Source organism: Microtus pennsylvanicus, chromosome 14 (genome assembly GCF_037038515.1).
Source record: "Microtus pennsylvanicus isolate mMicPen1 chromosome 14, mMicPen1.hap1, whole genome shotgun sequence".
Lineage (NCBI taxonomy): Eukaryota > Metazoa > Chordata > Mammalia > Rodentia > Cricetidae > Microtus > Microtus pennsylvanicus.
In genome coordinates, this window is record NC_134592.1 from 39348253 (window position 1) to 39364481 (window position 16229).

The 16229-nt window shown below is 44.2% G+C and overlaps 1 protein-coding gene across 9 annotated transcripts in view; it reads right to left on the reverse strand.

Annotated features, from left to right (window-relative positions):
- The window catches only part of Syne2 (spectrin repeat containing nuclear envelope protein 2), a 297565-nt gene that overhangs the window by 106024 nt on the left and 175312 nt on the right, over nucleotides 1–16229 (reverse strand). For all 9 annotated transcript variants that reach the window (XM_075947894.1, XM_075947893.1, XM_075947890.1 and 6 more), the window contains 7 exons: nucleotides 13697–13837; nucleotides 11681–11863; nucleotides 10941–11078; nucleotides 8008–8193; nucleotides 6524–6646; nucleotides 5260–5442; nucleotides 2249–2380 (listed from right to left, as the gene is read on the reverse strand). In XM_075947894.1, coding sequence (XP_075804009.1) covers nucleotides 2249–2380; nucleotides 5260–5442; nucleotides 6524–6646; nucleotides 8008–8193; nucleotides 10941–11078; nucleotides 11681–11863; nucleotides 13697–13837 — 1086 coding nt within the window. The remainder of the gene's footprint in view (nucleotides 1–2248; nucleotides 2381–5259; nucleotides 5443–6523; nucleotides 6647–8007; nucleotides 8194–10940; nucleotides 11079–11680; nucleotides 11864–13696; nucleotides 13838–16229) is intronic.

Below are 16229 nucleotides of genomic sequence, written 5' to 3' on the forward strand. Positions count from 1 at the left end.
CGTAGTAGTAGTAGTGCTTGCCTAGCATAGGCGATGCCCCGTGGTCAGTCCCCACATTGCACACCTGAAAGCACACCTTTAACATTAGGGTGACAAAATGGGAGGTATGTGTAAGCCATTGTGCTGTGTCCCAGGTACAATGACTGAAAAGTACTAGGGAATGTGTATGCTGTGAGCTTTTCCTCACAGAACATTACTTTTACATGAAATAAGAGCTGATAAGCGTATGTGCTTCAATGGGAGTCGAGTTCTCTCAAGAAGCAGATGATACACACTGACTGTGGAAACAGGGACTTTGGAAGTGACACGTGACTAAGGCAGTGTTCTTTAAACGACCCAGTGCGGCATGATAATATCACCTGTGGTTAGGAGACACAGCACAGTCACAGAGCACAGAGGGGAGGGACCAAAGTAAGAAAATGAAGACCACCCTGACAAGGCCTCAGATCCCACTCACAGTTAGCCCTACTTCCTGTTTGTTGAGTTACAGTGTAGTGTTAAAAAAAAAACAACAATAATAGCTGGGCAGTGGTGGCGCTCGCCTTTAATCCTAGCACTCAAGGTAGAGGCAGGTGTATCCCTGTGAGTTCTAGGCCAACCTTGTATATAAGAGCTAGTTCCACCAGGACAGGCTCCAAAGCTACAGAGAAAACCTGTCTCGAACCCCCCCCCCCAAAAAAAAAACAACAACAAAACACCCATGAAACCATGTAGTTCATGTGTTTCATCCCAGCACTCAAGAAGGCAGGCAGATCTTTGTGAATTGGAGGCCATCCTGTTCTACAACAGTGAGACCCTGTCTGCCACCATCACCCCCAAAAGATAGATCAGCTTTACGCTCTTGAGAAAATCACTGTAGTTGGTCCATCTCATGAGTATCACAGTTACAGCAAATCATCTGGAAGCGCTAAGAAAGACCTCTACTTTTTCTTGGGTCAGTTCTATTTGTCCCTTCTGTCCTAATGTTGCCAGCCAGGTGCTCTCCCTGTCTCCTCGGTCCACCAGGGCTCACGTAGGCCATGTGCCTGTGTTGTGTGATGTGCCCCAAAGACTTGTCCTATGTGTGATTTCCTTTATTTTTATTTACACAACAAAAGCTCTTTGAAGTACTGAGTTCTGAGGTGTTTGAAGAAACATGGTACCTGTTGGGGACTGTGGATACCCAGACCCTGAATTTCCTGTAAACAACTTGTTTTTTCCTATGCTTGTAGCTGCTCTGAATGAAACAACTTGTTTTCCTGTGTTTGCAGCTGCTCTGAGCATGAAACCCTGATGGCAGGGGAGTGGTTTCTGATGGGTCTGCAGCTAAAAGACCTGAGAGCTGGGGCATGGCCAGAGTCCTATATAAGTTGCCCTGAGCACAACAAAGGGGGCATTCTTGTTTCAAGGATGACTCGTGTCTCTGTATGTGTCTCTTTATGTGTTTAAATCTCTAGCCCCTTACCCGACTGGCAAACGGTCCTGTAGTGCAGGCGGTACGCTACAGGCATAGTACCACAGTACACAAAGTACAGGTGGATGGTACAGGTACCCCCATCCTACTGAGTCACTCACTCTCAGCCTGGATTACTGATTCAGCAGTAATGGGCTGTGTCACTTGGAGCCTCTTAACTTTTAAACAAGTTGCCCTCGGTCTCCCAGTTGGCGGACGACAAAGCCTTGTCTTGAGAACCACATTAACTGCCTGCACATGCCCATTGGATGGCAGGAAAAACAGCTCTTGCCCTTGGACTCTATCGCACTGTTTCAATCCTGATATGCCAATATAAAACCAAAGACCGGAAAGGCCCTACCCAGAGAGCTTTATAGCACTAAAACTACAGCCTGCTATCTAAGATCCCTCATTATAACCATGGCCAGAGTTTCATTACCCCTGTAGTCCAGCCAGCCCGACTCCTACTCCAATACACTAGGCCAGGGGATCCAAACCTCCTCAGCTCCTTGGACACAGAGAAAATGCAAACCAAGATGCACCCGGCTGAGAGTGTGGGCACCTTAGAAGCCCCACCCCAGGGTTTAGAAGTGGTGGCCTGCTTAGTTTCTAGGACTAGATCTAAAGTTTAGGGGTCATAAAGGCATATGGATGACACCACAGAACCACCATTTCCTGAAATAAGAATGGAAAGAAAATAGCTCCCGTTGTAAGACAGATGTCAGGCATACCACCGTCGTACGACCAAAGATTCTAGACCCCACGGCTAAAGCCAGAGTCTCCGGATGAACGGACAGATGAGTGAACCAGACCTACCTGTAATGAAGGCAGGTCAGCAACTTGCTCTCGTGACACATGTTCCGGGGAGAACTCAGCTGAATAATTATTTAACATCTGTTTCAGATTTTCTATTTCGCCATCACATTCAGCCGTCTGTTTTATGACAACCTATAAAATAACACCCATGGCCCCAAAGAAGAGTCATTGTTACCATCTAAGGAACAAACAAGCTGTATCTGTTACCATCCAACCCGTCACAAGTTCCAATATAGTGCAGAGACTCTACCCACAGATTCCAACAGGAAACAGAATCTTTGTGTTGTATGTATTGTGTGTATGCAGAGGAGTGGGGATTGTCCTGGTGGAGGCCCGAGGACAGCGTGCTGGAGGCAGTTCCCTCCTTCCACTATGTGTATTCATGGATCAGACGTCGGTTGCCAGGCCTGGCATGCAAGGGCCTTCACCTACTGAGCCATCTTACAGGTCCCTGAATATCCCTGTACTTTACATTTGTATTCTAAATAAACACAACTTCAAAATATTGTTATATTCCAAATAATACCCATATTTATATTTAAAAGCTAGACAGCAAAGTTTGCCACGCTGGAGCCCAATTTACCTGCTCTACTAGACTCAGGGCGCCTCAGCAGGGCTTGGGGTACAGGTCTAATTAAACACTCTTAGCTTCTTATGCTCCTACTTCTAGTCAAGGGGGCTTATTCCGGGAAGCATTTTATAGCCTGCTAACAAAGTTTCTAAGTCTTATGAAATTACTGGTATGTCACGTACACCATTTAATAAAGTTTCAGAATTGTGTACACGCATGCACATGCACACACATGCACCTTATACCTTTCTGTGGGACCTAGGGATCAAACTCAGGTCACCAGGCTCGCAAGGCAAGCTTCTTTACCTACCGAGCCGTCTTGCTGACCCCATATATTTACCACGCTAATATGAAAGGCACGTGGCGCTCTCCACAAACAATGGTGACAGGCCTGATCCTGAAGGCACAGAGCACATTCTTTGACACTCTGGTGTATTTGCCCAGTGTGACATCCTCCCTGCTGCCCTCTAGAGTCAGTGCTGTGCACTTCATGAGTATAGTCTGAAGCTTCCAGAGCAGCAGGCGTTTGCAGAATGTGGCAAAGCTAACCAGAACCTGCCAGGGACTCTAGTGTTTAGGGAACAGTATGGTGAGATTAAAAAACAAAATCAGACTTCAAAAGTGAGTCTAGATATCGCTCTGGTGGGCTTCATAGGAAGCAAAATGTCTTTTGAAATGACACAGTTTCTGGCTAACGCATAATCCTTCTTGGTATTTAAAAACAATATTTAACCACAGTTTTAGCTGCAGGCTGGAAATGAGTAACTATATTCGCTGCACACACCTGTTCCCACGCTCACAGCAATGGGGGACAACCCGTTAGTCTCCACCAAAGTCATCTGTCTTATTTTCCACAATAAGGGGACTTATCCTATCAGAAGTGGGAACGAAAAGAAATGTACCATATTCTAAATATTTTCACTCCCAATGGCTTACTTGTTTTCTATATATGAGGAGCACATGGGATTCCCACGTACACAGTAAGATGGGAAATTTTCAAAGCAGTTTGATGCCTAACTTGACGGAAAAGGAAATACAACCCCACCCCCCATCCCGAATCATCCCCTTTTCTTCTTCTTGAAAGCACAGTTAGGGTTATTCTCTGGTCCTGACCAGAAACCCAGTTAGACAGAAGAGATTAAAAACGAATCATCAGATTTGGTCCTTTGTTCTTCACTTACAAACTATTTCTAAAAAGATACCTTCTCTGGGTCTTAGGAGGAAAACAACATCAGTGGATCAGTAGTCACATCCGAGGACTCTTAGTCTTCAAATCAGGGAGCACAGGATCCCCCAGTTTTAGAGGGTCAGGATATAGAGGGAATTGTAGAAGAAGTAAGATACAACACTTTCCAAAGCAAGAGGAAGGGCGTCTCTGCCAAGAAGGGGAGATTGCCCGTGGAGTTCAAGATTCTTTTAACAATTCCTGTTCTGCGGGAGTGGCTGTTGCCCTAGGAACATAAACTACAATCATTCTGACTTGAGAGTAGTGGGGTAACAAATTTACAAGGGAGGCCCTCCTGAGAGTGACAGGAAGATGTCATGAGAAGGAAGAGACCCTCAAGATGGAGAAACAACGGAAGGTTCAAAAACTAAAATTCTTGTCTTATTGCATAGGAACTAACCTTGATGCTAGTTAACTCTTCCATTTAAGACTTCCAATGCACGTCTCCCTGAGATGGCAAATGGCCCAGGCTACACTATGTCAGGTGTTGGGGAATACTGATCTAATTCACAGGAAGTGACTGAGGTGGACAGGGAGACTGATATGTGATGCTTGCTTTAGGTTCTCAGTCTCCAGAGGCTGCAAGGGCCTTGATGGGGTTTGAGTTCTTGTCCCCTCTGTTCCACTCACAAAGGTCTTTAACAACTGCAGTAATAAACAGACCATAGAATGCCAATGCGCTCAACCAGGGTAAGGGAAGGAACCATGGGGGGTGGAAGAAACTCTTTATTTAGATCAAATAAATTCTTGGGGGAACAACTGCTTTCAATTAAACTTGAAAACTACACTGGTTAGTTGTGTTTTTCTATCTGCTTAACACAGGCTGGGGTCATTAGGGAAGAAGAATCACAACTGAGAAAATGCCTCCATCAGATCGGCCTGCAGGCAAGTCTGTAGAGTATTTTCTTGATGGATTGTTGATGTGGGAGGAGGGTCCAGCCCCTTGTGGGCAGTGCCACCCCTGGGGAGATGGTCCCATGCAGTATAAAGAAGGAAATTGACTAGACAAGCCAGTAAGTAGCATCTCATCCATGGCTTCTGTTTCAGTCCCTGCCTCCAGCTTCCCTCAGTGAACTCTGACCCAGGATACGCTAGCCAAGTAAACTTTCTTCTCCTCAAGCCATTGTATCACCACAATAGAAGCCAAAATATGAGAAGAATGAAACCAACTTTGACGGGACATTTTCGCGCTGGCTCTCGTCAGACACCGCTCACCTTCAACAACTCATTCTGCTCCTGCGCCACATTTTCCAGCAGCTTCACATCTTGTAAAAGCTCATGTGTCCTCTGAAACACAGGCAGGGGTTTGCTTGCTGTCTGGGGTAACCTCAGCTCCATTTGGTAGGTCATTATCTCAGCAATAGTTTTTTTCATGGCATGGATGTTTTCAAGTATGACCTTGACAGCCGAAAGGAAGTCCCATACATGAATGAAAACAGAAACAAAAACAAACAAACAAACAAAAACCCACAAAAGCACATGCAAGTTTACTTAGTGCAAGTTAAAATATTTATAATTTCATGTTGGTCTTTAATGTGCTATTTCAATTAAAAATATTTTCCTCACTTCCTCCCTTCCCCTCTCTGTATGGAATTGTGACTTCGTCCTGTATGCTGTTACTAGGCAGGTGCTGAATCTTACTTTCAAAGCAACTGTACCTAACCCAGGACTTCCTGCAGGAGTCCTGGAAAAATGCTCCCTGAATTGAACAGAAGTATCTAGCCAAATTTCATTATATACCTCATATATAGGACCTCGTTTAACCCTGAAAGGGAAGTACACCAATCTCACTTTCCCAGAAGGAAAAAGACCCAGTTAAACTTAGACAGCAAGAGGCAGGGGTAAGATCAGAACTCAGATCTGCCTGATCCCCAAGGGTCTGCTGTGGCTCACAAGGCTGAGTGGGAAGGTCAGTGCATTTGCTGAGATACTGTGCTTAGCACTCAGCAAGCCATAACTGGCTGATGGTCTCAGCACCAACACACAGAGAAAAAAGAGAATCCAGGGAACATTCAAAGCCAGTAAACACTACAGCTGGGGCCAGAAACCCTCTACAGACTCTCGTAGGTGGCTCAGGGTCTTGGGAGGGCAAAGCTTAAATAACGAAGTAACCTGCAGGAAAGCTGCTGCTACATAGGGAACATGATAAATACGATTTAAACTATTTTCATGGAACTGGCTGCTCTTCCACCGGGCTCAATTTCCAGCACCCACAGGGTGGCTCACAGCTGTAACTCCAGTCCTAGGGGATTCAATACTCTCTTCTGGCCTCAGATGGCATTTTGGGCTTGTGGTACACACACATGCATTTAGGAAAACAATAAAAAATAACTAAAATTTCAAAAATATTTTAAAAGTATTTTCATATTTATATAGAGCTGTTCCCAGCTTTATCTGCTATGATTCTAATGAGTTCAGCACTAGGTCATACCCTATGACTACATATTTTTAGGCAGACAGTAGGTATTGAGAGAAATACCTCCCCATGTTTGAGATGTTCTTCAGGAGAAAAATCAAATATTTCTTTGGATAACAGGATAGCTTTGATTTTCGCGACCTTTTTTTCCATTGATTTTACTTCGGACTCGATGGCAACCACATCCTAGAAGGTTAGCAACAGGACACACACTTATATGCTACATTGCTGCCCAGCAATAATCCGTAATGCATAATATACTGTTATTAATTCTATTCTCATATTTAACCACTTACACTGCTTAAAAACTAACAGATGATTACATGACTTTTTAATAAAAAATATTAGTTAGCCAGGCACTTGGGAGACAGAGGCAGACGAATCTCTGTGAGTTCGAGGCCACTGTGATCTACAAAGAGAGCTCCAGAACTGTCAGGACTATTACCCTGTCTCAAAAAACAAAACAGAAGTTAGTCTACACTGCACTAGAAAGCACTGTGAAGTTAAGATATTCACAGGGCCAAGTTTCATTTACTCCTGAGACCAAAGATTGGCATGCTTCCAAATCGACTTCTAAAACACATTCTCAGTTATCTACAAACTCTTTAAATTTATCTTTGGAATGGTTTAAATACACAAGTACGAGTGGGTCTGGTATTTAGTAATTCACGTCACTTTAGTTAAAAAAGAGACGATAAAGTCATCCTTAGGTAACTGACCAGGGGCTGGAAAACCCCAAGATTTTCACCCCCTAACGAGCTCTTGCCGAGCAGAACGCTGCAGAGTGATGTCATGACCTACTCAGATTACTTCAAACACTAGATCTCTTGTCTAATGGTTAATTCTCCCAGTGTCAAGGTCCATAAGTGGGCCAAGAATCTTAAAGTGAAATGCTAGAAAAAGAAGTTAAAATACGCGAGGAAAACCCACACGTTGACGTGCACTGACTCACTGAGAGCTGGAAATCGAGCTTAAAATTCGAGACAGATGCAACATAAAAATAAGATGATTCAATCGACAAGGGAGATTTTAAAAATGAATGGGTTAGGAAGACTGAAGCTTTCAAACTATAGCAGTTTGGAGTTACCCAATACTGAAAAAAGTCTTTATGAATCAATACCAGCAGTAACTATAGGCAAATATCTAAATTATGATAAGCCAGATTACATTAAGATTTATTTTTTCCACCTACTGTTTAATAAGAAGCTACGCCAAACTATAGAATGCACCTTAAAGTCATTTCTGTCAAAAATCACAGAGGCATGCTACCACTTTGTCAAAAGCTTCAGCAACCAAGAATTGACCCCAGGGATTGGGTCAGAGTGTGAACAGCAGGATTATTTATCAGGTTTCTTCCTGTTGGAGCTAGGCCACTTCTGGGGGAAGGATGGGGTCATGCATCTTGCTGTGGTTGTACAAAGTAAATTATAACCTCAGAAATAGCATCCATTAAAAACGTATCTGCCTAGTGTGCTTCCACAGGATTTGGGGGCGATTCCTGGTAAAGTACACAGGACACGGGAACCCACAACTGTGCGGTCACTTACGTCTGCCACCTGCTGGATGTGTGGAAGGTCCTCCACTATCTGCTGCTGTAACGCTGCCACCTGGCCACTTAACTCTTGGAGGGACTGGATTAAGTGGTCAGTTTCAAAAATGAGCGACAGGTCTTCTAGATCTGTGAACACTGAATGTAGAAGGTTGTACTTCTGTTCGGAATCTTCCAGAGCCATCTAGATAAACAAGGAGAAGAGGGGGGAAACACCAAGATGATGAAACGGATCTATCAAGGCCAGATCCATGGAAGTGTAAACTTGGTCTCAAAGTTGCCAAGTCCCGGTCATTTCTGTGTTCAGAATGAAGCCAATGAACACTCTACTACTGTCAGTGGGGGTTGACTTGAGCGTATGCTGACAGACTCCGTCAGATAATAAATGTTGGTTGTCTGGTGTTTCCAAGTTTTCCTGTAACTTGTTACACAACATTAGTGAATGCACAGAAGCAAGCCAAGCATCTGTTAGCTGGCAGATGAAGAAGCAGGTGGTCTCCGTAGCTGAAACGGTACTTGACAACAGAAAGGATGAAGTACTGACGGCTGTAATAACGGAATGAATTACAGGCGCATCACGCTAAGTGAATGTGCAATTAAAATAAACAAAAATTGGCTGCTGGTGGTGATCCCAGCACTGGGGAGGCAGAGGCAGGCGGATCTCTGAGTTTGAAGCCAGCCTGGTCTACAGAACAACTTCCAGGACAGCCAGGGCTACACAGAGAAACCCTGTCTCAAAAAACAAACAAAAAAAAAATAAGAAAAACAAAAAATGAGTTAAGAGACTTGCTAGTTTAGGCTGGGCTTTGAATTTTTGATTTGCCTACCTATCCTTTTAGCCATAGGCTTTATAGTGGATTGCTACTATGCCCGGCAAAATGAACCTTCTCATGTTCAGGGAGAGCACTGACAGCCACTGAAATAAATAGAGATGGGGCAGGAGGGCACAGTAAGATGACAGAAAAGAGAATGAAAAAAAATACAAATATGCTAGTATATGCCTTAACCCTAGCATTTGGGAGGTGGAGGCAGGGGGATTGGGAGTTCAAGGTCAACCTGCTCTAAGTGAGACCTTGTCTTCTGGCCTCTGCTGGCACTGTGTGTGCATGTATGAACACACACACACACACACACACACACACACACACATGCGCGCGCACGCGCGCGGCACACTCAGATACATGCAGGCAAAATACTGATACACACAAAAATAAATAAATCTTTCAAAAAAAGGTGAATCATAAAATTGATTAAAAATAGAAAAATGATGTGCTCTAGGGATGTGGAGACAGACTGGGGAATGAGAGACAAAGGAAATCCGTGCAAGGAGAAGAAAAGAAATAAGTGGATTAAAAACGCAATCTCTTGACAGCTGATGCCATACGACAAAAATGTGCCACCAAATCTCAACTGTCAGCGAGGTGAAGTCGGCCACTCAAGGAAACACTGTGCCATCTTAAATCTATAAAGGACTCAGAGCATCTTTGAGGTCTGGTTGCTATAGAAACTGTTATGAACCAATTCCTTAGTGACTCTTTCTCGGGATCTAATCATGAGAGAATGAAAATCCACATTTACAATCAATCCAGTCAGTTCCTGGCACTGGACAATCCCCAGCAGCCATGGCCCCAAGAAGGGAAACACGTGGTCCATTGGCTCGGCCTCTCTGATGGGCATAGTGAACCTGAGGGATTCCCGAAGGACAAGGTCTTCCAAAGCATGGCATACCAGGCCTGACTTTCATTTCTACTGCCTGGTAATTATGATAAACCTGGTTTTTCAAAACCAAAGACATATTGTTATGTTCTTGGGCTCGGGCTTGCTATCGAAGCCACAACGCTGCAGCTGGCAGTCATGGGGGGCAGAGGGGCTCACAAGGCCTCACTCCTTCCTGAGGAGAGGTTGTCAGGGGTTGCATTTTCGTCTCTAATGTCATCTCTGATAAGTTGATCATGCTCCCGTTAACACCCCACATCTCCATGCTGATTTTTTGTTTGTTTTTTAAAAACATGTAGGAGAGGGATTATTGGAAAGAAGGGGTTCAGTGGGAGGGGAAATGTATGGAAAAGGGTAATGGGAGGACAAATGACCAAAATCATTATATACATGCGTGAATTAAACTGTCAAAGTTTCCTGAGAGTCGGCACACAGAAGCTGCTCAGAGGCAGCCAATGCTGTACCTCACGCTGATAGCTGGACTTGGCAATGTGTAAGAGTCACCCAGGCGGTACTGGTTTTGCAGGCATGAAGGGGTCATGGACAGCAGCTGAGGCTCAGCCCTGTGAGAAGTCAGCAGAGGCTATTGCAGTTGAAGGCCCAGGTTTGAAAGGGTCATGCCGAGAAATGGAGGCTTGGCACTATGAAGAGAGTCTAGAAGAGGCTATTGGTGATAGTGCAGCCCAGTTACAGCAGAAGACCCCTGCATTTGGGAGATGCCATCACCATGGGATGACCATGCTATTCTTGGCGACCGCAGTGGGGAGAGGAGCCTGTCCACATAGAGGGCAGAGCTGGAGAAGTGACCCAAGCTCTCTGGAGGAACCCAGAAGATCGTGAGTGGATCCCAGATCCTAGACATTGCTTAGATCTGTGTGACTGTGCCTTTCCCTCTTGAAGTAAGAAAGTATTTAACTTACTTTTTTTTTTTAAAAATTTTACAGGAGCCCACAGTTGAAAGACTAAATTTTTATAGAGATTTTAGGGTTTAAAAGAGATCTTTGGATTTTTTTTTTTTTTGGTGAATTTTAAAGTGTTTGAACTTGTAATGACTGTGGGAATTTTTAAGCTTATATTTTACATCGTGGCGTTATTAAAGTGTGATTTGGGGGATGTACAACAAAGGAAAGGTTGTGGCTTATCAATGATGTGTTTGGGTGTCAAGTGGAAAAGGGGTCGATTGTGCTGACTTGGTGAAAACCCCAGAGGCCCTACCTGGAGGGTGCTGGCTCGGTGGCTCAGGGTCTTTGACGAGTCATAGCAGGCAGGAGTGGCTAGCAGACAGCCGGTCTTCTCTAGCCACGCCTCTATGTTTTTCACAAGATCACTATATTCTTCCATCTTGATTGTGGCCTGTGGAACAAAATGGGAAGCAAGCTTACTGGAGGCTAGTTGCTGGGTCAGACTGATCTCTAATCAAGAGGAGAGCTAACTAATGTTGGCCAGTCGCATGCCAGGCTCCAGGTGAAGAACTGTCCAACTTGTCCAGGATTTAAAGAGTTCCTGTTAGGCTTTGACAAAGGTTCCCAGTCAGAGCTGCGACTAGCCTTGCCCCATTTCTGCCTCATTCTGAACATAGGGCTTACACTTTCTCCTCGAGTTCAGGACCTGGTCCTGTCATATCCCATTTCAGGATCCTGTCCTACAGGATCACACTTGGGATTCACCAAACACAGCCACTCTTTAGAACAGAAGTAGAAAGGGACCTTGTTCCCAAATGGCACCTCTCTCATTGCAGGCTCCCTCCCCAGGCTCTGGGACAGCACGCCCTACATGCTCACTCTTGGGTCTCCATTTACCTAGGGAAGCTCAGCTGCCTGGACTCCTGCTGTGGGCTCACTATGGCACCTAGGAAGGGGAGGAGGATGGCCACAGCAGGACACTACTGGCCACCCCTGAATGTCACCCCCTGTGGAGCCGCCACGCTATGCAGCTATCAGGTTTCATGGCCGCACCTTGTTGAGCTGTGAGGTTCTGGATTCTGCTCTCTGGGACACTTGCTGATGCCGCTGGAAAGGAGCCATGAGGTTATCCATCCATTCTTGAGCCTGCCCTGGGTCCTGCTCGACAAAGTCCTGAACTTCAGAGTCCAGCTCATTCAGCTTGGAATGCCAGAGGTCGAGTTCATCCCATATTTTCTGGAGAAGGAAATGTGAAGTCAGTTTCAATGAATCTGCCATGGGGGGTAATGGCCAGCTTGCACACGGCACTCACTTGCACGTGGCAATGCTAACAGACAATATCACTGGCACGCTTGTACACTTGTTCATTCACACCCAGCAACCATTTGTGGTCTAAACCGGGAACCACTTTCTAATTCTAACCATCCACTTTGGTACACGTGAGCCGCTGCGGGACAGGAATCCTGGAGGGTAAACAAGGATGACTAATAGCAGACAAGGCTCACACGGCCCCAAATGGGCAAAAGCCAGGAGGTCCACAGGAGGTGTTTAAAAGGCTAGTTAAGGGGCTGGAGAGATGGCTCAGTGGTTAAGAGCACTGCCTGCTCTTCCAAAGGTCCTGAGTTCAATTCCCAGCAACCACATGGTGGCTCACAACCATCTGTAATGAGGTCTGGTGCCCTCTTCTGGCCTGCAGACATACACACAGACAGAATATTGTATACATAATAAATAAATAAAAAATAAAAAAGTATCATTTAAAAAAAAAAGTAAAAGGCTAGTTAAGCAGGGTGTGATGATGAATTCCTTTAGCCTTGGCTCACAGGAGACCAAGAGGATTGTTTAAGCTCAGGAATTTGAGACCGGGGACCTGAGGAGTCCATCTCCCAAAGCAAAACAAAATAAAAAAGAGAAAGGTCTATGTAGACCTTTCTGCGTGTGCATACCCGTACAGGCACACATACACACACAAGTCCGGAAGACAACCTCGAGTGCAAAAATAGAATGAACAACAATGCCTACAGCCTTGGAAGTGGTGTGGCGTTTGAAAATTCCCAGCATGCATTAGCGGTCGACAAGCGCTTTTGACTCAAGAAAAAATAGCCTGGATTCTAATCTGAACTTATGTGGGCAGAGGGAGATTTCAAAGGTAAAATTTTCCAATCGTACCTAATACTTGTATAATAACCAGCTTGGGGAAACAATACCTGACTTGCTAGGTCTGGTTCTTCTGCTTAAGAACCAAGGCTCTGTCTACCAATGAATGACCTATTACATTAGGACTTCCTAAAGCTGTGGAGGGCAGTACAAACTCACAGGCAGGTGTTTACCTGGGACTTGGAGGTAGAACAACACTCATCTACGCTTTTACCTGAAACTTTGTTTCCTAAGCAATTTCACAAGGGAAATCGGTTTGGAGATTTTTTTTTTGTCTTGTGTAACCTTGGCAACCTATAGGAAACCTGGTACTGTTTCTCAGACCTAACTGACTCACTTCATAAGTCAGTCATCCCATGGCATGAAAGATCCTTACTGTCCCTTTGTTTGTAGGAATGTCATTTCCTAGTCAGAGGGGCCAGGGGCTGGGGCAAGTGCCTGTCTGTCAAAGACTGAGAATAATGCCTCCATGCACCTGACCAACCGTGCCTCTGAGCTGGCCTCTCATCACGGATGCCCCAGGGATTTGGTTTAGGTATTCATTCATCCATTCTTAAAATTCTATTATTTGTTTGTTTGCTGAGACCAGACCTCAGTCCATGCTGGCCTCAAACTCCCCTATGCAGCCAGGAATGACCTCGATCCCTGCTTCCACCTTCTAAGTCTCTGATGACTTGCATGTACCACCATGTCCTGTTTTTTGCTGTGCTGGGGCTCAGACCCGGGACTTTGTGTGTGCTAGGCGAGCACTCTACCAACCGAGCTAATGCTTAGGCCTGGCTCAGGTTCTCGGAGCTTCAGGTCTATCCAAAGAACTCATCTTTGGCTGACTTGAGTGATTCACGTCTGGGATGCGGGTCCAGGGATGAGAAAGAATGCCAAATGTCAAAGCCACTTCAAGGAGCACGTTACCTTCTGAATTTCTTGCGCTTCCTCAATGTTTTTGCTTTTCCGTTGCAACATCTTCTCAATGCAATGAAGTCCATGGCTAATGTCTTCCATCTTCCTCCTCATGACATACGACGGGGAACTCTTCGATATTTCATGGCTCATCTGTACAAGGGAGAACGTATGGTTGGTGTGCAGACAGCTTTGGCTCTCCATTCTCAGATCCAAACATCGCAAATATCACTCCCTCTTCTGACTTGTAAAATATTTGAACATGGTGGGGGCACATCCCAACCACACTGCAAATGTATTGGTGACATGGTAGATAGTCAGACTATACTAAATATCAGCTGTGTTTCCTGACCTTTCCAATATAATCCAGAAATATGTTTAGTCAAATAAGTAAAATTCATGTTACATTGGGAAAAATTACCTGGGGGGGGGGGATCCTCTGAAGTATCAAATGATAGAAAAGAATTTCTATAGGAGAAGAAAGCTACTTCAGACACTCGGAACTTTATGAGAAAATCTTCTACCTAGCTCTGGATTCAGGAAGATCAACTTTATTCTTAGGTTAATTTAAACAAATGTAATCTCCACTTCCCCATACAGTTAGGCAAAACCTCCCCCAAGTAACTACGTCTAAAGGGTGGGGAGCCTTGTTTTTTTTCTACGCTATTTCTAGTGTGTGTTCCCAGCAACCATAACTCTAGCTGCTGAGGACAACTTTTTTAAATCTAAATGATTTTCTTAAGAAAATAACTTGTGCTAGGAAAGATGAGGAGTATTAAATATACTGTTTTCCCAAAGAGCTGATCAGTATGTTTTCTTGTTTTTAAGATACCGTTGATAAGTAACCACAAAATACCCATATAATACTATACACACTAGTTACGGTGAAAATTAGACAGATAAGGATGCATTTGCGGAAGTCAAAACCTGGGCTAATGGCTAACTCAGCACCAAGACCCACACATCAAAGTGTTGGCGGAACTTGACCCTAGACGCCCTCAGTTCCCAGACTCTGTAGCAAGCTCAAGTCTCAGCAGGCTAGGGATACTGTCATATTGTATCTTTATTCATAGACCATACTATAATAAAATAAAGATCATGGCTTTAAAAATATCAACTTAGGATTTTTAGCTTAATTTTATGTGTATGAATATTTTGCCTCATGTATGATGTTCACCAAGCATGTGCCTGGTGCCTGAGGAGGCAGAAGAGGGAATCAGATCCCTTGGAATTGGAGTTAAAGATTATTGTGAGTCACCATGTAGGCCCTAGGAAATGAATGAGCAACAAGTGCTCTTAACCACTGAGCCATCTCTCTGGTCCCTCAACTCTCGCTTTACTCTTGTATTAATGTTTTTCTTGTTGCATGTGTAACACAGTACAAACAAACCGAGTTAGCCAGTATGGGCAGTGACATACTACCATTTGGGCACACTGGGCAAGATTATGATCAGGGGTAAGCAGCCATCTGAATTACATACAAGATACTGTCTGTGGCTGTGGCCTGGACCCTTTAATTTCCCTGAGACCCATGACACAATAAAAATCAATTCCATTTGTCACAAACATACAAGTTCACAACGGAAAACTTCACTCTTACACCTGAAAGACTGCATTTTTATTAACTTACTTTGTAGGGGTTTCCACATAAAGTCACAAAAATAGCTCTGAGTTTCTCTCAAACTATTTGGGAGTCTTTTAAAACAGATAATAATGATCCGTGAGAAAAGTTCTAATAGGTTGCTGTATGTTTAATCAAAATCTATTCTCACACAGAAAGAGGAAGCATAATTACATGCAGAGCACATGTTCTAGGAAATCTGTCCGAGAAGCTAATGACACGTGCTAGCATCTGAGGGGTTTGTTGTTTCATTTGTTTTGTTTGAGACAGGGACTGGCCCTGCAACCTCAGCTGGCCCCTGCCTTAGCCGGTGATGTACTGGGATTACAGGAGTAAACCACCATAACCAACATTAACATCTGAGTTTGAAATCTGATTTTTGCATGTATCCCCATTTTATAAGAAAATCTAGATATTTCTGTATATCTATATGGTTGGTTGAATGCAATACAATCAACTCTATTCTCAGGCCAATTTAAACACAAAGGTATTCTCCACCTCCCTACCATCTAGGGGAAACAACCTTCTCCTAGTACCTACTTCCTCAGAATAGAGAGCCCCATTTTTCCCTGTGCTGTTTCTGGTGGTGATCTGTTATAATTATCAAGTTATAGGCATTCTAAGTTTAAAAACAAAACACAAAACTCTCCTTATGGAAACTGAACCAACACAATTTTGTTTTGCTGGTCTGAGTTGCCCTAATAAAACTGTCTTGCTGAGTGCCTGTGTTTCCAGCACAATGGAACAATTCACAACCTCTCTTCAGACCCGAACTCTGAAGTAAAAAAAACTTTCCCCAGGATGCTTTGTGAGAATTCCATCCACATCACTATTAAAGACACCACATGCTGAGTGTTACTTTGAGTAAAAAATATAATCTGTATTCCTACAGTCCTTGGTTAGTCTTTCAAAATGTTTTGGGGA